Here is a 22,952-nt window from a genome sequence, read left to right on the forward strand (position 1 = left end):
AATATTATAATATAATATAATATTTTCTATATACAGAATGTTATCAAAGAATCTTGTACAAAACTTTGTATCAAATGGAGCTCGTTATTTCCGTACTTCATCTGTATTGATGGCTGAACCATCATCCAAGAAGAAGTTTGAGCGTACCAAGCCACATGTCAACGTTGGTACCATTGGTCACGTTGATCACGGCAAGACCACTCTTACTGCCGCCATCACCAAGACCTTGTCCGACAGAGGTTTGGCCAACTTCAAGTCGTACGCACAAATCGACAAGTCACCAGAGGAACGTTCACGTGGTATCACCATTACTGCCTCACACATTGAATACGAATCGACCAACCGTCATTATGCCCACATTGATTGCCCAGGCCATCAACATTACATCAAGAATATGATTACTGGTGCCGCTCAAATGGACGGTGCTATCCTCGTCGTCTCTGCTCCAGACGGACCACAAGAACAAACCCGTGAACACGTCATTTTGTCACGTGAAGTCGGTATCCCAGCCATCGTTGTCTTCCTCAACAAGATGGACAATGCCGACCCAGATCTCGTCGAAATTGTCGAGATGGAAGTTCGTGAACTCTTGTCCAAGTATGGTTTCGATGGTGAAGGAACCTCTTTTGTCAAGGGTGCCGCCGCCGTCGCCCTCGCTGAAGACGATGCATCTGCCACTGAATACGGTCGTCATGCTATCGACAAGTTGGTCGAAATCCTCGACACCAAGATCCCACTTCCAAACCGTGCCATCGACAAGCCATTCCTCATGCCAGTCGAAGAAGTCTTCTCCATCTCTGGTCGTGGTACCGTCGCTACCGGACGTATCGAACAAGGTGTCGTCAAGGTTGGTGATGAAGTCAGCATCATTGGTATCAAGCCAATTCCAAAGGTTTCTGTTACCGGTCTCGAAATGTTTGGCAAGATCCTCGATTTTGCCCAAGCTGGTGAAAACGTCGGTGTCCTCTTGCGTGGTTTGAAGCGTGAAGATGTCGTCCGTGGTGAAGTTATTGCCAAGCCAGGTACCATCAAATCTCATACCAAGTTTGTTGCCAAGACATATATCCTCACCGATGGTGAAGGAGGCCGTAAGAAGGGTTTCGCCACCAACTATAAGCCACAATTTTTCATCCGTACCTCCAACGTCACTGGTCGTATCGAATTGCCACCAACTACACCAATGGCAATGCCAGGTGACAATTTAGAGATCAATGTAGAGCTAATTTCACCAACTCCACTTAATGAGGGCTTGAGATTCGCGATCAGAGAAGGCCAGCTTACAGTTGGTGCTGGAATCATTCACAAAGTACTATCCGCTTAAAGACAGCAATGCAATAAATAATTAAATAGAATTAGGAAATATATATATATATATAGTTGATACATATAAAGCTTTATAATTATTTATCTCTATCCACTTTTTTTTTTTTTTTTTTTTAACCACACAATTCAAATTGAATAGTGAGAGGTGAGTTCAAACAAACAAGTAGGGAGGTAGGTATGGATATGAATGTACTCCTTCATATATACAATACATAAAAGGATAGAAAAAAATAAATATCTTGTAAAGTAAAAAAAAGAGATAATTTATTTAAATAATTAATTCCATCCAAAGAATGAGTATAGTTCTTGTAACAATTGGGTTCACCTTTATTTCTTTTGTCATTACAAAAGGTCTCCAAGTGTGAAGGATACATTGGAGTGTGTATTGCCGCCCATCTCTTTATTCATCATGTCTGTAACGACACAATAGACAGAGTGATGATGGTGAAAGACACACTCCCATGTATTCTTCACATGATGATGATAGTTTCTATTTACAATAAATAGATTGTCAGCCAAGCCAGCTTTTGGTTGAGCAATTTCAAGTCGAGTGAAGCCAATATATTTGTAAAATTTAACCATTTCTTGCATTAATTAAATTATTTTCTTTTTAAAACTTGAGTTTGTCCAACAAGTCTGGATAGATATTAATAAAGCTTTATATATATATATATATATTTATATTTCCTAATTCTATTTAATTATTTATTGCATTGCTGTCTTTAAGCGGATAGTACTTTGTGAATGATTCCAGCACCAACAGTTCTTTAGTTTGGTTTGGATTCGGAGAAAACCTGATAATCGTATAGAAAGTTGACGGGTCTGGTTGGTGTATGTACAATGTTTGATGAAGAAATTATTTTTAAAAAGAAAAAAAAAAAGGTACTCGATTTGTACTTGTATTTATTTTGTTTTTGTTTGGAAGATTAAAATGTTAAATGTTATTTTTTTTATATATATATGCACTGTTGCTCCTCTCCTACTATAGTAGCGGGAGAGGATGATTTATCTATTATTTGATATTATATTCTGGAAGCCGAGGGTACGTGGAATACTTGTTTGTCAGTGGTGGTCACCTCAAAGCGGAGTCCTCTGGGCTTTGCACAAAAGTCTACTCTTGAGATTAGGGTACCGTCGCGATCAATGCCAATGTGTTTGCGAGTGACATTGTCGTCCTCTGGCACTAGACCCGGTGGTCGCGGGTATTCAATCGAAACAACAACAACTTCGTCCTTATCAAAGGCCATGATAGAGCTGACATGGGCTGGAGGGTCAAGCACCAACACGTATTTGTTTGTGCGTCCCTTATCGTCTTTGAAGTCGTAGCCATCAATGTATAGCCGAGGAATAGAAACGTTGGGGCTAGGTACCATTCTCTCATTGACTTGCTTGCATACACCTGCTAGTTCCATGTCGCCAACGAATAGTTGTGCCCCCAATTCTTTGACTTGCACCTCTGGTATGCCAATTTTGAAATAGTAGGTAGAGAAATCCTTTTTTAAAATCTTTGATTGTACAGAGACTGGTTGTCCGGACAGATCGTTCATGAACAAGGAAAGCTTGGCAAGTTGCTGTTGTCCGTCCAGGATATCTGGACGATTGGTGATCTCTACTTTGATTTGAATGTAACTACTGTGGCTGATTACTTTGTAGGAGAGTGTGAGCGTTGTAGGACTCTGGTGGAGGTGGTGGGGGACGATGGATTTTTGGCCTCTTTGTTGTTGTGATGGAGAGGGTGAGGATGGAACAAGCGAGTAAGGGGTCAATGGAGACGACGGCAAGTGGACCCCACTGTTGTTATTATTATTATTATTATTATTATTATTCAAGTCATTCAATGATCTTTTTCTTTTGCCAACAGAGAGTGTCCAACCACCACCACCACCAGACTGGTGTTGGGTGTTCACATTATGGTTGAATGGGGATGGTGGAGCAAAGGCCATTGCATCTACTTGGCTTTGTTGACTCTCTCCACTTTGAGGTGATCGTGTTGGTAGCAGGTTGCTTGGAGTGCCTGGAAGTTGTTGTTGGCCATCTGGCGACGATTGAGAGGGTGGTGATTGTTGTAAATAGGTAGAGGGTGGTGGTGGTGGTGGGTGATATGGAAATGATAATGATTGTGTCAATAATGGGTTGATAAACTGAGGGGTGACCGGAGTTTGTTGGGATGGATGGTGAGGCGACGAGTTTGTTGGGATGGAGGGTGGCGACACTGGAGACCGGGGTGGAGAGTATGGTTCGTTCAACGCGAAAAAGGCTGCAGATGGAGAGTATGATTGATCCAACGCATGTTCGTTGTGGGGTGGTACTTGTTGAGTGTCGTCGGTGTTGTAGATGTTGTTGTTCGTTACAACATGTTGTGGAGGAGGATTGACCTGTTGTAAAGTTTCCAACCGTTTGGAAGCTCTTGGGTGTCCCGAGGCTTTCCATACAAATAGAGCACTTAGTTGTCCGGTAGCACCTGCTGGTGGTTGTCCAATCTTCTCGCTGGCTATTGTTGTGGTTGGTGGTGGTTTGGCATGCGAGTCCAATGGATTAACATTGTTATCTATTTGGTTGACAAGTAGTAGTTGGTTTGGAGTTGAAGGGCATCGTTGACTTGGTTGTGAAGTTTTCAAATGTTTGGAAGCTTTTGGATGTTTTAAAGGTTTCGATGCCGAGTGAGCACCTAGTTGTCCGGTAGCACATGGCTGTCCAATCTTCTCGACTATTGTTGTTGTCGTTGTCGTTGTTGTTGTTGTTGTTGATGGTGGTGGTTTGGCTTGCGAGTCCAATGGATTAACATTGTTATCATTATTATCATTATTGTTAGAATTAATAACATTAATACTATCATCAACAAAATTTTGAATATTGAAATCATCTGCCGTTGTTGTTGGTGTTGATTGAGAGTCCAAAAATGTATTATAATTAATATCATTGAAATCATCTGCCGTTGTTGTTGGTGTTGATTGAGAGTCCAAAAATGTATTATAATTGATATCATTGAAATCAATAGAAAAATAATCCATTGTTGTTGTTGTTGTTGTTGTTGTTTGCATGACTGATGTAGAGGGGGAGGAGGAGGAGATTGATCGATCGATCAATATATTAAAAAGGAAAAGTACAAGAATAAAACTAACTAGATTTATTCTATGTATAAAAGATAAATAAATATATAAATATATAAATATATATTCTTCTTTTTAGAGATAGAGATAAAATATATATGTATATATTAATAAATTTGATTTAGGTATTAGATATATATATATATTTATAGATATAAATAAAGTGAGGAGGAGGATAATTTGTGTATAGGGATTGATTAGCAATAAGAGAACGGGTGAGTGATGCGATGAGTGAGTTCACGATCACGACAAATTAAAAATTAATTAAATCGATCATTGCACGTGATTGTGAAATTGATGATAATAGTTGGCTTTTGTAATGGGTGAGATATTCATTGATTAATTCAACCAATCATTATTCATTTGGCTTTTTTTGTGTGGTGGGTGATATAATTCGTTGATTCAACCAGGCAACATTTCCGAGCTTGATACTACTAGTATACTATCAATTACGGGTAGATCATACAGATAGAGAGAAGGAGAAAGAGAGAGAGAGAGAGAGGAAAGAGAGAGATATGATAAATCATACAAAAGATGATGAAAAAGAGACAGTAACAAATACTGCTTATAACATCACCTCTACTACATCTACTACCACCTCTTTGTCCGCGCCATTTATTACTACTTCTGCAATCAAACGAGAGAGAAATGGTGGATCAAAGATTAAAATAGAAACAAATGATGAACAACGTGGTGATGATGATGATGATGATCAAGACAGAGAGCAGCAACAGTACAGTGAAGATGATATAAAGAAAACAAACCTACTAGAGAGATGGCATCAAAAGCTGATGAAACTAGCAGAGACACAACCCTTTATAGATCAAACATTCTACTTTTCAAAGGAATTGTTTAATCGTCATTCACTCTCTTCCTATTCATTGTTTAAACAAGAATTAATCTATATCCTAACAACAAGAGATCAAATTAAACTTGAAAATGATGGTAAAAATTAACAGATTCAAAGAGATAGTAGAGTACAATATACTAAACATAGACTCTTCTTTCCTTTTCTTTTTTAGGAGATGAAAATAGATTATTTAGAGTATCATCATTGACATTACTACAATTATTAGATAGAATCAAAGATTATTATTATGTCAATAACTTTGAACTCTACAAAGAAGATTTTCATTTGGTGTTTGCATTTGATGCTGAAACCAACCCATACTTGGACAAGAGAATAGGTGGCTATATCAACCAACTCATCTCTAGTATCAATGATCAGCTGTTGCTAGAGTTGTTTGATCTACAACAAGTGTTTAAGAAAAAGAAAGCAAGTACTGTTCGATTGGAAAGTAGTATTGTTGCAACAGACAGAAACATCCAAAAGCTAAGACAAGCACCCAAGGTTAAAAGGAAAAGACCAATCAAGACGATCAGCCATCCAAGAAACCACCATCTAAAAAGAAATTGGAAAAAGAAAACAAAGCCAAAAAGATTCAAATCAAACAAGACAATAAGAAACTATTATTCCAACAATTAGAGAAAAAGGATCAAGACAAATTTAATTTTAAACATGTTATGGAGAATTTAGAAAAACCTCTAGAATGGAGAGATTCTCCTTTACCATTCCCATATCAACATATTAATCTTGTTCAACCTGATGGAATGTTTGAAAGTAAGATAAAAAAAAAGAAAATTAAATTGAAAATGATTTATTAATTTTAATTAACTTAATTTTATTATTAGGAATGAAATTATATAATTATCAACAAAATGGATTGGCAAAAATGATTCGTAGAGAAGCATCTTTGGGTGAACCATATATAAATCCTATTTGGATAAAATTACCAATCGATCAAGAAAATAATGAAGAAGAGGAAGAAGAAGAGGAAATGGAAATAGAAGATACTGCTACTACTGCTGCTATCGAATTTGTATATAAAAATTTGATAACAAAGAAAACAGTTAAAAAAGAACCAAAAGATTATTATCTTGCAGATATCAAAGGTGGAATATTATGTGAAGAGATGGGTACTGGAAAGACTGTCATTAGTATTGCTCTCATTCTTTCAACACTTGGTAGTTTTGCAAAGGTTCCAGATAATCCTCCACCCAATTGGGAAATTATATTACCTCCAATGTCTTTGGAAACAAAAGATAAAAAAAAACAAATAATTGATTTGGATTATGAACAAATGGAAGAAAATAATAATGACAATATTGATTCATCTGTACCAACATTAATGTATTATGGAGCAAGAGAAGTAATATTAAAAGGATATCCATATAGAACATTATTTCATCAAGATATTGTAACATTGGTACAACAAATACCAAAGACTCGTGTAAATATTTATAGTGCCAAAACATTTCAACGTAGTTGTAATGTAGCTCCAATAAGAACATTGGTACTCTCTAGTACCACTCTTATTATTGTTCCACATCATATATTGCATCAATGGAACCAAGAAACAATGATGCATCGTATTATTAAAAAGTTGGTGATTGATTCCGAGGATCATATCCCATCCATTGAAGAATTGGTTGGTTACGATCTTGTTATCATGTCACACAACAAGGTCAGTAGATTGGATACAAATGACAATTCGATCGATAGCCAAGCACAGTCGTTGTTGGGTATTTATTGGCTGCGTGTCATCATTGATGAAGGACATGTCATTGGAAACTCATCGACCAAGATGACTAATCTAGTCAAAGACTTGGCTGCTGAAAGACGATGGGTTTGCTCTGGTACACCAGTATCATCATCGCTTGTCAGCAACGAATTAAGTAACCTCTATTCCATCTTGTCATTTCTTCGGGTCAACCCATACAAAGATGCCGATACTTTTAGAAAGCTCATCTCTACACCAACCACCAAATTGGATCCAAGAGGTATTGACCGTCTCGTACAAGTACTAAGTCGAATCTCTATTCGTACACCATCTGCTGTTGTTGCAAGAGATTTACAATTACCAACACTCACAGTAGACACGCACATGGTCAGTCTTTCAAAAGATGAAATCATAAAATACAATGAAATTGTATTCCAAGTGGCAACTAATCTTTTGGCATCTCAATATGAAGGTCCAGATTCTTTGTTTTCCGCTGGTAATCAAAAATATGCTATCGAAGTATTTAATCAACTTCGTAGAGCTTGTTTTTATTCTCCTGGATTGGAAGAGAATCAAAGACAAATGGCTCGTGAAGCTATTGAATCTGCCATTCAAAGAAATGACTATATTATTCCATTGGCAGATAAATTACAACTTTTAAAAATTTACAAATATTTTGAAGCTATTTCAAAACTTCAAAATCCTCAATTTACAGAATTATCATTCTTTTTTAAAGAAAAAGAAAAAGAAGAAAATGTTGATAATAATCAAGAACAAAAAGAAAAGAAAAAAGTTAGATTTATTATTCCAGATGTTGATAATTTGGAGAATAATAGTGTAGAAAATTTAAATAATAATAATAATAATAATAATGTCGTAAAGTTGGAAAAAAATGCAGAAATTTTAGATAATAATATTACTGATAATAATAATAATCAAAAAAAGAATACAGCACCAATTGGAATGGATTCATCAATATTAAATAATACAACAACAATAGCTCAACCAAAATTAATTGATTCATCAAAGTTGGATTATTTAATCAAAAGATTACAAGTATGTTTTAATTCTATAATAATAATAATATTCAAATATTTTACTTTATTAACATTTTCTTTTATTTTATTTTAATTTTAGGAACTTGAGAAAAAAGGAATTAAATGTATAATTTTTAGTCAATTTAATGATGTATTATATGATATAGTAATGGCAATGAAACATGCAAAATTAAATTTCCTTCAATACCATTCAAATATGAAACTTAAAAAGAGAGCAATGGCGATTCTCTCCTTTCAAACAGATTCACAACAACATTTTATTGTAATGAATACAGACTTGGCTGCCTATGGTATCAATCTCACTGCAGCCAATCATATCATTTTTGTTGATCAACTTACAAGCGAGGGCAAAGAAAGACAAGCAATTAAAAGAGCTCATCGTATTGGTCAATTAAATCCAGTTTCAGTTGAAAAATTAATTATTCCAAATACAATTGAACAAATGATCCTTTCAACTTTAAATCATAATCAAAATCAAAATAATCAAAATAATCAAAATAATAATAATCAAATTATAAATTTAGAAGAAGAGGATGAACAAATGGAATTTATAAATCAAGAGATTGTTCAACAAGAAGAAGAAGGATCATCGTTAATTTCTTCAAAAAATTCTTCTGAATTCTTATTTCAAGATGAAAAAAGAGAAGAACAAAGTACAAAGATTAAAAATATTCTAAGATCACTTGTACCTTTGGATTGTGAATATTTGACCAATGTTTATGAAAGTGATCTTGTTCAATTTAAATTATTTTTAAAACAAAAAGAACAACAAACAATAAATAAATAAATAAAGAAACAATAGCTACTATTTTTCTTTTATTCCTAAATGTTGATAAAGTTTCAATAGTGCAGACACATGAGGTGAAGTCATTGTAATGGTCAATAGTCGTGAGTCCAAGGACATAAAATGTTGTTGTCTTGTTTTCAAGAGGAAATTGGCGACATGACAATGAGTGCCGATATTGGCTTGAGCAGTTTCCAAGCTGATAGCAATTGCATAATTTGTGCATGTGGTCATCTTTGAATTATTATAATGTACAAATCTAATTTGATCCAATTGACCTGTTCTGCAAGGTAAATCAATACTAAATCCAAGTTTTGATTTTCCATCGATAGCATGTAAAGCTATAATTCCATCGATTGGATTCGATCCCTTGTCATATGAGTTTAGAGGGTTATTGACATTATAGTTGTATAGATTTGAGTGTCTGTGAAAGGTTGCAATCGACGATGAGGTATTGAGTGAATAGCAATAAGCATTGAGGAGATCTGACTGTCTGAATGTACGAGAACTAATCACGCCAGGTGATAAGAGATAATCAATGATGGATTTGGTGAAAATCGAACCTCCAACGACGATAGGATACAAATCGGGTTGGCTCGAGCCATTAAACTTTTTTGTTTTTTTAAGGTATTGTACCAAGTAGACTAGAAGATCGATGTTGCTGGAATCGATCACCATTCTGAGTAATGGATAGGTCATACTTTCGTCAACCTCGACTCCAACCACCTCCAAGAGGTGTTTGACAATGACGATGTTTTTATTCTCGATTGCAATCCCCAATACTTTACTCGAGGACAATAAATGTTTGGGTGTCAAATACTTTTGATGACATCCACCAATACCAAGACAAATAAAATCAAACAATTCCATGTTATTAGAGTAGGCTATTTCTTCCAAAAACCCATGACCAGGTGAGATGATACAATTCTCATCAATCCATTTGACAATTTCAATGTGACCATACCGAATGGCTGTACTCATCTCTTTTGTAAAATGTTGGTCTTTTCTTTTGTACTGTGCCAAAAAATAAAATGCATCATACCATCGTCTACCATCTTGTTTCTTGACAGTATTTTGTGGAAGTGATGGGATGGTCCAATCTTGATTATTAATTAACAAATTTGGTTGTTTTTCTTTTATATACTTTAAAAGTGGTAAGAATGTCATTGTATTGAATACATCTTTATGTTGTAAATGTTTCATTTCAATCTTTTCTTGAACCAAGTCAAATATTTCTTGGTTGCCTGAATGCATTACATATTCTAATAAATCACCTTGAATATTATAATTAACTAATAATCTTTTTAATATTGATAAATCTTCGTTTGCAATTGCATCAAGAATTGTATTTGTTTCAAATTCTGGAAAAAAAAAAAAAAAAAAAAAGATTAATTATTATTATTTAAATCTTAATTTTTAATTAATTATTAAGCTTAATACATACCAAAAGTAGAAGAATTAAATCTGATTTGATCAATTGTTGATAATTGATCAAGTAGGTAATGAGTCAGTTTATGTTGCTGGTATCTAACTGACATGTCGATTCCAACATTTAAATCAATTGGAAGTGTTGTTTGTTGGATTAGGTATTGTACAATATTAAACCCGTGACCTTTTTTACATGCTAGTCCAATTGAAGGTGGAGGGTGATTTGGGAATCTTTCAATTAAATATTTGGTCAAATACAAGTATCCATTTGTATAGGCTGTTTCTAGATAGGTGGCTAAAGATGATACTGATGGAATGGCAATAACATTCTCGATGATATAAATAACAACATTGACATGATTATTTGATACTGCCCAACCAAGTGCAATACTATTATTTCCACTTTGACAATCTATTTTAAAAGTCTCTACAAAGAGTTTAAGAGCATCAAGGTTACCATATCTTGATGCAAACTCGATTGACCTATTGATATCACTTTTATATGATCCAAAAAGCGATGATTCAAACTTTTTAATATTATCTACATCCAACAAACCAAACCAACCTGGGTAAATTACACTTGGCCAATTGTTGTCAGACGGCGACGACGAAGATTGTTCAATCTCCAAACAACGTATGATTAATTGTTGAAGTGACTGACAGTTTGGTACATTGTTCATATCATCGGATCTATTTATATACTTGTAATGAGCTTCCAATACGATTCCAACAAATAGTTGATTAAAATCCAATTCCATTAGATATCGAAAGATATCATATCGATGATAATGAAACGACCATTTGTAAATGTAATATGAAACCTCTTCTACATGACCACCATATCTTTTAAATAAATAGTCAACTATATTTATATGATTTCCTTTACATGATCTTTCAATATATCGATCTAAATAAGGTATAAATGTCTTTTTCTTTGATACGTCTTGATTTTTTGTTGTTGTTGTTGTTGTTGATGATGATGATGATTCTTTTTGACTAAACAGAGTACCAAATAACTTTTTAATTGAAGGTTTTTGTTGTTGTTGTTGTAGTTGTTGTTTTTGTATCTTTTCTTGGTATTGTTCTTCAAACCAAATATGACCACTATACTTTAGTTCTTGATCTTTAATAAACTTTTTAAATAGTTTTAAATAACCAAATCTAGCAGCCAAACATATATTATCTTTAATGTCTATCCATTTAAATGTGAGTGATTGTCTTTTTCTATCAATACATTGATCTTTATCTAATTCTTCTTGTTTTATTGAGAACAATACATCGTAGTCATACGACAAATTTGGTTCATTTAATATTAATCTATTATGAATCTCTTTTACATGTTGAAATAGTATTCTTTGTATGTATATTTGATTAATTATTATTCGGAATGTATTCATTTTAAAAAGACAAAGCGAAGAAAGTATACTTTTTCAAACCATATAATGGATATTTTTTTTATTTGAAGGTTTAATCTTAAAATTGGTCATTTTGAAGAAGGACAGCGCTTCAAGATGAGAAACACTTCTAGGATTGGGAAGAATAGAATGTTGGGGAATTGTCAGGATCAGATTTCATTGCCAATAATCCTCTATGAGCAAAGGTTGGTGTAAAGAATGTTTCAAAATTGTCTTGAGAAATGATAACAAGATAGTGGTTGGATTTGGGAGTGTTGATTGTGGCATCTCTGTTTCGTTTTGGGGTAGTTGGATTGATTTCATTCTCGTTTTTGAGTTTTTGGAAGTCTTGAACCTTTCTGTTTGTCACTATTACATAAACGACAGGTGATTCAAAATCCCTAAAATTGGCAAAGAAATCTTTGGTCATTTCTGCCACTTTTGTATCAGTGATTTGTTTGTCACCTGGGTTCAAAGAGTGTTTGGTTTGTGCATGGATTATGTAGCTTGTCTCACCAATCTTTACTACCCAACGTTGGTCAATTGCTTCTGTATTGGGACTACAAATAAATATACTGTCGGTAGTTGCGATATCTTTACCATCTACAATTATTCTTTGGTTTGAAATTGAGGGAAATTTGGAATCTTTTTCGTATTCTACCTACAAAGAGAATATATTTCGTTAATGGTCATCCATAATGAGAAAACATGTAACTTACTTTAGTAGGATAAGAAGTAAAATAACCAATTGGAAGATTTTCGACACCAAGGGCACCTCTGAACATATTTGCAAAGTTTACTTTGATACCTAGGAATTGATAGGAATCTAAAAGCGTTTGTTGGTAAAATGGATAAAGAATTTCAAAATCTGGCCACAACCATTTATGATCTTGTGTGGGAAAGAATAAAAGTTTGTTTGGTATAATAGTATCCTTCAACTTGAGGAGATAAGCCTTTAAAATGTAAAAGGGTATAAAGATATAGAAATCTCTAGGAGCTTCAACCAAAAATATTAATCCACTTCTTCTAACTTCCTCGACTGTTTTGTTTGTTTTACCAAGCTTTGTTTCAAGTGTAACTGGGTGGCGAGATAAAGCAACGGTGCAAACTCCTTTCAAGCAATCGATTGAGTCTTGATCATCTGGCATGACACACATGTCTTGAATCTTAAAGAAACAATTATCACCATATTGATGAGTAGAGTCAACACATGATACCAAAAAGAAGGATATGATTTTGGGAATGAATCCAGTGTCAGCCAGACATATTTCAAAGTTGTTAGGTTCGTCTTCTAAAAGTTGTGTGATTTTATCACCACCAGGCAATGTACTGTGGAATTGTAGAAGGTCATCACATGATTTTCGGTCAAGTGGAGACAGACCAATTGAAACCCCTCGGTATTCTGTTGGAGGAAATTTAAGATCTCGTTGTGCTGTTCCTGTGCAAATAGGAATAACAAAGCAGTCTCCATGGCTGCACATGAACTCGCCAATCGATTTAAGCATTTCCTTGAAATGTAAACGGCCTGCGTCTCTAGATTTGCCTTTTCTGTTGATATACTCATCAATGAAGATCTGAAACTCATCAAGATGAATTATTATTGCTATTGGTTGTTGTTGTTGTTGTTGTTGCTGTTGTTGTTGCTGTTGTTGTTGTTGTTGTTTTTGTTTTTGTTGTTGGAAGTGCTGTACAATGGTTTCCAATGTGTATTGAGTTGTGAAATCTTTAAGGACGTTACAATCAATCATATTTTGAATCTTGTTGATAGGTTTGTTGTTGCAATGAAATAAACCACCAGCACAGGCTATTCTAGACCCAATACGAACAGAGGGTTCACAGTCATCGAGTACAGGCTGATTTCCCAATCCATTTCCCATATTCAAGTAAATGTATATTGGATCCTTCATTGCTGCAACAAAGTCAGTGTGAGGGTGAAGACATTTCTCGAGAACAGACTGTGGAATAGTAGAGGCTTCTACACCGGCTCTAGTCTTTCCTATTCCAGAACCCCCTGCTATGAATGCAAATGAATGTAATTGCGTGGTAGAGGAACCTCTGTGATGGTAGTTGCTGTTTGACAAATCTGCGATTGTACGATAATAAGTATCTCTTCCTTCATGACTATATCTTTGTTCCCCTCGAGCTCATCTTTATATCTTTCAATAATTTTGATTGCTTCATCCATTATTGTTTTCTAATATTATTATTTACTTGCAAACTTGTAAAAGAATGCAAAGTGAAGAAGAACCTTTTTTTATCAAAGTAATTAAAAAGCTGCAACTGGCAACCAATTGATATTATTACTATTAAATAATTTATTATTTATTGATTGTATTTAAATAGCAAAAGGGAATTAAATTATTACTAATGATTGATTAATAATTCATTAATTTTTGTTTGTTTGTTGTTGATTGAGGTAGGGTATGTATAATTACTTTTTGTTATTATTATTATTGTTTGATGAATAAGAAGGTGGAGCAAAAGCTTGTGGAGTGTATTGTTGTTGTGGTTGACCGTATGGTTGAGCCATATAAGGTACACCTTGGTTGTATTGGTAATAATTGGGTGGTGGACCAACTGGTTGTTGTTGTTGGACGACATTGTAGGTTGGTTTGGCATGGTGTGATTTCTTGGCACCTCCATGTTCAGTGTCTTGAATTTGCTTATAAGAGGAGTGTGCAGACGATGAAGAGTGATGCGACTTTTTGATGAGGGCAGCAATGATACCACCGACAAAAATGACGGTCAATACACCACAGGCAATGGTGAAACCAAGAGCAACTGGGTTGTACTTGGGGATCTTAAAGAGGAGTACTTGCGATGGACTAGACTTGAGGTAGTAACAGGTGTATGGGTTACCAGCTTGTGGGAACTTGTCCAAGTATTGTTGTACCCAAGCACCGTCAGAACTGTAGAGACCTTCCGATGTACCATTGACCAAGACACCACCAAGTTCAAAGTTGACATAGTAGACACCGTGAGCACAATAGTATCCATCACCACACTCTTCCGATGAAGAGGATGATGAGGATGAAGAGAATGATGGTTCAATTGAACTACTGCTTCCATTGTTGGTTTGAGAGACGACTATTTGTTGTTGTTTTTGTTGTTGCATGATTTTGTGTTGTTGTTTCTTGCTCTTTAACTTTAATTCTTGTTCTTGTTGGTTGTGTGAACCACCAGAGGTTGAACCTGCGACGATGCCTCGCTTGAGGAGATCTCCGTCATCACCTCCACTGTCAAAACCGCCTCCGCTGTCACCTCCGCTGTCACCTCCACTGCCAGTTCCACTGTCGCTGTCGCCAGTGCTACTGCCGGTACCAGTGTCTTCGTCGTTGCTGCCGCCATCGTCGTCGCCGGTCGAGGTTGAGTCACCACTGTCATTGTAGTCGTCGCCCGAGGAGCCACCGCTTACATAGACAAAGAAATAGGACGATCCCCAAGTATCGTACCACCAAATGTCGTCATTATAACTTTGACACATATTGGATTCACAGTCATTATACAACTGTGTACCTGTAATTGAACATGATACTTGTCCATATTCATTATATTTAGCAATCTAAAAAAAAGAGGAAATAAATAAATAAATAAACAAATACAAAAGAGTAATTAAAAAACAAATATGATATTAGTATTACTAATCTATATACATCATCCCATCTTATCTCATCTCCCCTTCTCCCCAACTTTGATCCCTTTTATCTTTTGTTTTTTAAAACATACACTTGGTGCTAATGAAATCAAACCAACCAAGAGAGTTACAGTTGCAAAAGTAACAGCAAAAATAGTACAAATAATAATAATAAGTGTTGGAGTACAACAAGTAGAAGAAGATTTACGATGAGCCATCTTCTTCTTTTAATTGTTGCTCTTTAGAAAGATAGATAAATAAATAGATAAATAATATACAGATAGATAGAGAGAAATTAAAGAAAACTGTTGATTGATCAATCCCAAGTGCGCAAAGTTGGAGGTACCCACCAAGTCGGAGGTCTCATCAGCTCGTTTTACAAAAAAATTAAACCCTAAAAATCTCCTTCGCGATTCCCCTTGATTTTTAGGGGTCTAAATACTCAATATCCTCTTCTTGTGACCTGGTCAGATGAACCATTCCCATTCTTCAAAGTGATCAGTCTGATCTAATAAATAATAATTGATTGATATTTACAATTATGTATTTTGTGTGAGGGTGGGTATATATATATATTTTGTACATGTAGGGATTGATTTATTATTATTATTATTATTTACATTAATTTTGACATTACAATGAGAGATTCACCAATAAACTGGTCTACTTTAAAACCAGCAGATTTAGCCAATTCTCTCCATTCTCTAATTGTTCTACCTGAACTATTTAAACTATGCCATAAATCTAGAAAATAGGAAAATAAATAATTTAAAATAATGTTGGGGTTATTAGAACGATGATCAAATTTGAATTGAATATTGAAGGTGTTTTGTTTACTTACGAACATCAACCCAACATTTATAAGAATAATTTTGAGATTCCTTTTCCAATATACAATCATAAATATAAACCTTTCCATTTGGTTTAATGGATTGTCTGATGATTTCCAATATTTTTTTAGATGGTTCGTCGTCCATCATAATCTTTGACAATATGTAACAATCTGCTTGAGGCACTTGTTCAAAGAAACTACCTTCAATCTCTATAAATCTTGGATCAACATTTACTCTGTCCAAATGTAACCGATTATTTTCAATGGTAATTGGTAAATCAAAATTAATTCCTTTTTTTATATTTTTGTTATATTTTAATATTTCTTGAATTAATCTGAAAAAAAAAGAAAAATAAAGTAAATAAATATTGTATTCTATTCTGAAATATTATTATTATTTGTTGTTTTAACTTACACTCCTTGACAACCACCAATATCAGCAACAATATCAAATTTTGAGAAATCAGATTGTTGTAATAATTTGGGTATTCCGGGTCTTGTCATTCCAGTCATTCCTTTTTCAAAGATATTTAAATCTTTTTGGTTTTTGTGTAGTGCCCCAATAAAGGAATCAGCCCCAAAACTTTTAGGTATCGAGGATACACCAGTCTTTACAGTGTCTCCAATATTTAACCAACTCTTGTAACTAAAATCGCCGCATTCATAGAGCAACAGGTTTCTAGTATCAGTGTCTAATAACATCTTGGATATTGGTGATTGTGAGAATAGGTGAGAGTCGACTGATTCTAAACCGTCAGTGTGATGGTTGAATATACCCATCGTAGAAAGCGCCCTCATCACTTTAAACAGTGACTTGGCATCGACGCCAACCTGCTCGGCCAATTCATCACAGGAATATTTCTGACCGTCGGTCAACATTGCCGCAATATTTAACTCGGTCACCATATTTAGACATCTGGCCTTGTACATGCCTTGACATATTTCATTTAATGTTTGTTGGTATTCTTCAAATTTTTCATCTTTTCCGTGATGGTTGCTGATTGGTCCGACAACAACTGAAGAGGTTGAAGATAAAGAAGATAAAGATGGTGATGATGTAATTGAATTGATTGTTGATGAAGTTGAAGTATCCTTATCAGTGTTACAATATGACATTCTTTCATATGGTGTATTTTTTATCATATTTATAAATATATTATAAATATAAATGATATTAATGAAAATGAAAATGGGGATAGGGATGGGATTGGATACTTTAAATAATAAATAATATATTAAATGAATGATGGTAATACAATTGTAATGGTAATATTAATATTAACTGTTTGTTTTTAGAAGAGATTAAATATATTATATGTTATTATATGAGTAGTAATTAATTTAAACAACAACAACAACAATGCAAGAGATCTTCTTCTAAATACCTACCTGAAATGAAGAACATTAATTCCTCATTTAATGTTGTTAACCCAATTCATTTTAATTGTGTTGAATGAATTGTGGTTGGTGTGTGTGTGTGGTTAATTTACAACACCGCTCCTTAATTTGACATTGTTGATCTGACCAATGACTGAATACAAATTGTATTTTACAATTCAATCGTTGTTGTCTTTTACATCACAAACTCAAACTATAGTATATTCTTTAAAGTTTGAACTAACTAACTGCTAGACTGCTACTGCTAGATCGACACACATTATTTTAAAATAATAAATCTGTCACATATTTTAAAAGTGAAAACAATAACAACTGTTATTTTCAATTAACCAAAAGGAAGTGTTAATTAATTAATTAAGCAGCGTTTGGTGATAGCTCAAAGTTGGTCATGAAAAGCTGTTGTTGGTGTCCCTCTCTTTTAATTAACCGAAAAGGCAAATTCTTTGAACTTTTTTGGAGAGGAAGCTCCTGTCCTGTTGTGATGAGGAGATGAGTTTCTTGAAACCACTCAATTTTATCAAGATCGAGAGAGAAAAGGAAAAAGACACTTACTTTGCAATATCCCCACTCACAGTGTAACCATCATCAGAACCCAACAGCCTCTACTCTACTCTACTCTCTTAATTACATTCATCTCAAATTCATTTCATTCAATTCAAAACATTTAAAGTAGAGAGAGATACAACAATACATTTAGATTAGATAGTTTATAGATAGATAGAAAGTTAGTTACCGTTGGATATTGCAGACACAAACATTTTAAATGAGTAATCACCAATCTTCAGGTGAATCATCGCCGTCATACTCTTCACCTTCACCAAAAGAAAAAGAAAAAGGAGGTAGTGCATTATCATCACCAATACATACACTCAGAAAGAAAGGTATCATACCCAAACAAGGTATACGACAGAGTATTGAAGAGTTGATTTCTGCGTTGACCGATTTAAAGGACGGACATAGCAATAGCAACAAAGACATTAATAATAACCAACAAGAATCCACCACCACTTCCACCACTAACATTTCAACACCAACTCCAAGGTCTCCCACAACATCATCGGTACCCACAAATATATTCGCAAGCAATAATAACAACACCAATAATAATAATAATTGCAACAGGGTTGAAAGAGCAAGTTCAGGAGGGGCAGGAGGAGGAGGTAGCGGATTTATAGGAGGAGTAGTAGGAGGTACTTCACCTACTCAACGAATAACAATGACAAATAGAAGTCCTTCATCAACTGTAGTAGTAATGGTAAGATTAACAACAAACAACAACAACAACAACATTCCACTATCACATCACCACCCAACAAAAAGATATCTTGTATCTCCACCCAGTTCCAACAATGCCTATTTATAACCAACAACAACAATCGCACCAACAATCGATTGTTGTTTGGTGAAACTTTGATTTTTTTTTTGCTGACGGTTTAAGCTCAAAAGAAAAGGAAAAGGACATAGTTGGCTCGATACATACATACATAGATATCTATCATACAGAGAGAGGAATAACAATAATATAATAACAACAGGAAAATTAACAATCAATAGCATTACAATAACAACAATCAATAACAACAACAACAACAACAATTGCATTAACCAAAAAAGAGAGGATATATAAATTCAATTAGAATTGAATGGTGTTGATCGAGGTGTGTTAACAATTTGGTTGGTTAGTTATAATAATCTAATCTATCTTTGTCTAGTAGTAGAGTGTAGAGTGTAGCTTGGTAGAGGTGTGTTTGTTGTTGTGTGTTTGGTTTGTTTGTATAAAGGAAGGAGAGGAGGAGTAAAACTTACTTGCTTACTGACAAACATACCGAACACACAAATGGATGGATAGGATATAGCGATCTCTTTTCTTTTATGTTGTTCATTCATCATCATCATCATCATACATATTATTATTAGCATCATTATTAATATTTAATTTCTTTCTCTCTTCTTTTTTTCTTTTGATGATACTATTTTACTCTTTAAAGTCACAACAAAAGTCTTTAGCTAAATTTTATTTCCTTGCACAACAAATTGAATATGTACCACATAGCAATCGACATATAGTGATCACGTCACCGATTGAACAGGATCCAATGTTGCCGGTAGAGACGTTTTCATCGTTTCTTAAAGTGCAATGGACTACTTGTTGGACTGTTCATTTGGTGCCGACCACTACATGTCTCGAGGTTTTAAAATATATATCGCAAAAGACGAGTCGAGAGGTATGCCATCTCAAACTGGCCGACTCTGAAGGTGTCATTATGGACCATGACTTTCTTTTAATCACTCATAGATGTAAAAGATTTGTAGTCTTTGAAGATATTGAAATAGATCAACAACAACAACAACAACAAGACAATACAACTAGTAGTGGTTGTTCATCAACTTCATCTTCTTTACCATCATCACCAACTATTTCAACTTCAACATCAGATTCACATTCACCAAATAATATTAGAAAACAAGCACCTGCACCACCACCTCGGTCACCTTCAACCTATAATCCATTATTGGTTCATACAGAGTTGATATCAGAGCCAACTGGTACTACTCCTACTACACCATCATCTACCAACACTACTCCACTTATTTCTGGAGGTAAATCAACAGGTCCACCATTATCCCTTTCAAATGGAGGTAGTGGAGGTTCAAATACTGCTTCATTCCTTTCAAATTTGATTCTTAACGGTGGTGTAGGAGGAGGAGGTGGAGGTGGAAGTAATTGTGGATCAACTAATAATTCACCACCAGTATCACCACCATCATCTAGAAAGAATAGTGGTAATACTAGTCAAGCTTCGAGTAGACCGAGCAGTCCAAACACACAAAACAACCATCATATTGGTGGTTCTTCGGGCAGTCCGAGTAACAGCAGTGGTAATCTTTTGTCGTCATCGTCATCATCACCATATATATATTGTAAATTTTTAGATCGAGTGGAACCATGCGATGTCCCACCATACACGGAAAAAGGAAAGATTCTAGACAACTATTTTGCACATTATTACAAGGAACTACTCAAATATACGCAACAGAGAAGTCTCCGATACCAGCGAATATTAGAGTTTGTCAAGGAAGGTGGATTCGACGAGACTGGCACAAGAGGATGGATACAAAAACACTATGACAATGAAACAACATTCCTACGTAACAAACGTGCCGGTATGAAGTTAAAAGACTTTAAGATATTGACACAGATTGGTAAAGGTGGTTTTGGACAAGTATTTTTGGCCGTTAAAAAGGATACTGGAGATATTGTAACGTTAAAGAGAATTAAAAAGCAAGCTTATGAATGGGCCAATCAACGTACTCAGGTGTCACACGAAAAGACAGTCATGATGAGTGAAGCAGGTGGTAAATGGATAACAAAGCTTTTATACGCATTCCAAGATAACCATCATCTCTACTTGGCCATGGAGTACCATTGTGGTGGAGATTTCCGTGCCATCCTAAACAATTTGGGAATGCTCAGTGAAGAGGACGCAAGATTTTACATGGTCGAGATGATCGAAGCACTCAACTCTCTTCATTCACTCGGCTATATTCATCGTGACATTAAACCATCCAACTATGTCATTGACAAACATGGACACATTAGACTAATCGATTTTGGTCTCAGCAAGGAGGGTTATGAAAGTAGAAATGGTCTACATCGTCAATCAATGACCGATCTTCGTAGAAGTTGTATAGAAGGGAAATCATCTTGGAGAAATACTTTTACTAATCGTTCAAATAATGGAATGATTGCTTATAGAAGACCAATTGTAAGAAATCAAAATAATAATAATAATAATATTATTATTATTTATTTAATATTAATTGATTTATTTTTATTTGATTTTAGGCTCACTCAGCAGTTGGATCACCAGAATATATGGCACCTGAAATTGTACAAGATTCAGGTTACGATCTAAGTTGTGATTATTGGTCATTGGGATGTGTATTTATGGAGATGTTGTGTGGTTTTAATCCATTTTGTGCCGATACGCCAAACGATGTATTTATAAATATTATGCAATGGGACGAAATATTGGATTGGCCACTATTCACACAAGATCTATCACACGAGGCTGCAGATCTACTCAAAAAGATGTTGTGCCTACCACACGAAAGATTTAAATCACTCGAAGAGTTCAAGTCACATCCATTCTTTAACATGAATGGACTGACATGGGACTCTATACTCGGACAACAAGTGCCTCCATTCGTACCAAAGGTAGACAATGATATGGATACATCTTATTTTGAAGATGCTCTCAACAATGATCCAGCATCTTGGGAAATCAATGAAGACAATGAAAAGAGTCGTGATCCATTCAGTAATTTAAATATACCATTTTTCACTTATAGAAAATCTTCTGCTTTAAATGTTTTAATGAATAATTAAAGTAGAGAAAAATAACAATTAACAAACAAATAATAGATAATAATAATAATAGATAATAATGGATGGAAATAATCAATTTTGTTTCCATTCTTTTTTTAATATTAATTAATTAATTTTTATAAAGATCAATAATCAATAGAACCAATCTTCAAATAATAATAATAATAATAATAATAGTACAACTACCAAACCTACAACATTACCTTTTGTAAAAATACTAATAATCATAATAATAATTAATAAATCTACAATGATGAATTCACATGCGTAATATATAACGTTGTATTTCTATATAAACGTAAATCCATCCATCCATCCATTCACAATGTTGTATTTGTATTGTTTTTTACTTTTGTTGTTTTATTATTATTATTTATTATTCAATGATACATGTACTACTATTAGTTAAACTTTTCGAAAGAGTTTGTCTTGAAACACTTGAATAATTCTTCAGTCTCTTTTGTGCATTTTAATGTACGCATATTGTTTTCTTCAACGCAATGAACAGCCTTGTCTAGTTCTGGCTTGCATGTTTTAGTGATTTCTCTCATACTATATAGATATGATCAATGATGATGATTATTAGAACGATTGATGATCATTTTGATCAAAACTAGAGATGATCTGCTGCTACAGCTATGATGATGATTTGACTTACATTTTTTGAGTGCAACCAGCAACAGATACAGAGTATTTGAGACAAGCTTGTGGATCGTTACCATTGTCGATCTTGCACTTTTCAAAGGCATACATTGTTCTTTCGCAAACCGACCAAATCGAGTCTACTGAAACAATAAGTTCTGCTCTGCTATATGGTTCCATTATTCTATATATATATATATGTCTTGTAGAGAGTGAATCTAAGTGATGAACTAATACAATGTTGTTGCAACAAACTAATCTCTCTGCATGCAATCATAAAAAGGCTCCAAGAGAAGGTGTCTGTAGTTCGACAATGAATAGTTTTTTTTATTTAATTTTTTTTTTTCGTCTTCAAGCACAAGTAGAGAGACTGGTTCTACTCATTTTATGTCTTTTGA

General features: G+C 34.4%; 8 protein-coding genes across 8 annotated transcripts; 3 read left to right on the forward strand and 5 right to left on the reverse strand.

Annotated features, from left to right (window-relative positions):
- Window positions 1-37: 37 nt before the first annotated feature.
- Window positions 38-1,321, forward strand: tufM (elongation factor Tu domain-containing protein; the record flags this gene model as incomplete). Its single annotated transcript, XM_004361464.1, has 1 exon — window positions 38-1,321. The coding sequence occupies one exon, from the start codon at window positions 38-40 to the stop codon at window positions 1,319-1,321; it is 1,284 nt and encodes a 427-aa protein (XP_004361521.1).
- Window positions 1,322-2,345: 1,024 nt separating this feature from the next.
- Window positions 2,346-4,334, reverse strand: DFA_05805 (uncharacterized protein; the record flags this gene model as incomplete). Its single annotated transcript, XM_004361465.1, has 1 exon — window positions 2,346-4,334. One exon carries the CDS (start codon window positions 4,332-4,334, stop codon window positions 2,346-2,348), a length of 1,989 nt encoding a protein of 662 aa, XP_004361522.1.
- A 614-nt stretch (window positions 4,335-4,948) lies between these two features.
- On the forward strand, window positions 4,949-8,807 carry DFA_05806 (SNF2-related domain-containing protein; the record flags this gene model as incomplete). The annotated part of the gene is made up of 7 exons (XM_004361466.1): window positions 4,949-5,378; window positions 5,456-5,784; window positions 5,817-6,054; window positions 6,126-8,050; window positions 8,132-8,156; window positions 8,199-8,750; window positions 8,779-8,807. The coding sequence occupies 7 exons, from the start codon at window positions 4,949-4,951 to the stop codon at window positions 8,805-8,807; spliced, it is 3,528 nt and encodes a 1,175-aa protein (XP_004361523.1).
- Window positions 8,808-8,857: 50 nt separating this feature from the next.
- DFA_05807 (uncharacterized protein) lies at window positions 8,858-11,661 on the reverse strand (the record flags this gene model as incomplete). The annotated part of the gene is made up of 2 exons (XM_004361467.1): window positions 8,858-10,197; window positions 10,281-11,661. 2 exons carry the CDS (start codon window positions 11,659-11,661, stop codon window positions 8,858-8,860), a joined length of 2,721 nt encoding a protein of 906 aa, XP_004361524.1.
- A 127-nt stretch (window positions 11,662-11,788) lies between these two features.
- DFA_05808 (uncharacterized protein) lies at window positions 11,789-15,510 on the reverse strand (the record flags this gene model as incomplete). The annotated part of the gene is made up of 4 exons (XM_004361468.1): window positions 11,789-12,319; window positions 12,378-13,779; window positions 14,094-15,220; window positions 15,385-15,510. The coding sequence occupies 4 exons, from the start codon at window positions 15,508-15,510 to the stop codon at window positions 11,789-11,791; spliced, it is 3,186 nt and encodes a 1,061-aa protein (XP_004361525.1).
- Window positions 15,511-15,790: 280 nt separating this feature from the next.
- On the reverse strand, window positions 15,791-17,240 carry omt9 (O-methyltransferase family 2 protein; the record flags this gene model as incomplete). The annotated part of the gene is made up of 4 exons (XM_004361469.1): window positions 15,791-15,800; window positions 15,913-16,036; window positions 16,134-16,459; window positions 16,540-17,240. The coding sequence occupies 4 exons, from the start codon at window positions 17,238-17,240 to the stop codon at window positions 15,791-15,793; spliced, it is 1,161 nt and encodes a 386-aa protein (XP_004361526.1).
- A 1,045-nt stretch (window positions 17,241-18,285) lies between these two features.
- On the forward strand, window positions 18,286-21,912 carry ndrC (putative protein serine/threonine kinase; the record flags this gene model as incomplete). The annotated part of the gene is made up of 3 exons (XM_004361470.1): window positions 18,286-18,777; window positions 19,511-21,289; window positions 21,370-21,912. The coding sequence occupies 3 exons, from the start codon at window positions 18,286-18,288 to the stop codon at window positions 21,910-21,912; spliced, it is 2,814 nt and encodes a 937-aa protein (XP_004361527.1).
- Window positions 21,913-22,021: 109 nt separating this feature from the next.
- Window positions 22,022-22,734, reverse strand: DFA_05811 (putative NADH dehydrogenase; the record flags this gene model as incomplete). The annotated part of the gene is made up of 3 exons (XM_004361471.1): window positions 22,022-22,058; window positions 22,324-22,464; window positions 22,571-22,734. The coding sequence occupies 3 exons, from the start codon at window positions 22,732-22,734 to the stop codon at window positions 22,022-22,024; spliced, it is 342 nt and encodes a 113-aa protein (XP_004361528.1).
- Between the last annotated feature and the right edge of the window lie 218 nt (window positions 22,735-22,952).

The sequence above is a fragment of the Cavenderia fasciculata genome, assembly GCF_000203815.1.
Source record: "Cavenderia fasciculata unplaced genomic scaffold Scf_Dfasci-G-o-80e12.f1-5, whole genome shotgun sequence".
In the NCBI taxonomy this organism is placed as follows: domain Eukaryota; phylum Evosea; class Eumycetozoa; order Acytosteliales; family Cavenderiaceae; genus Cavenderia; species Cavenderia fasciculata.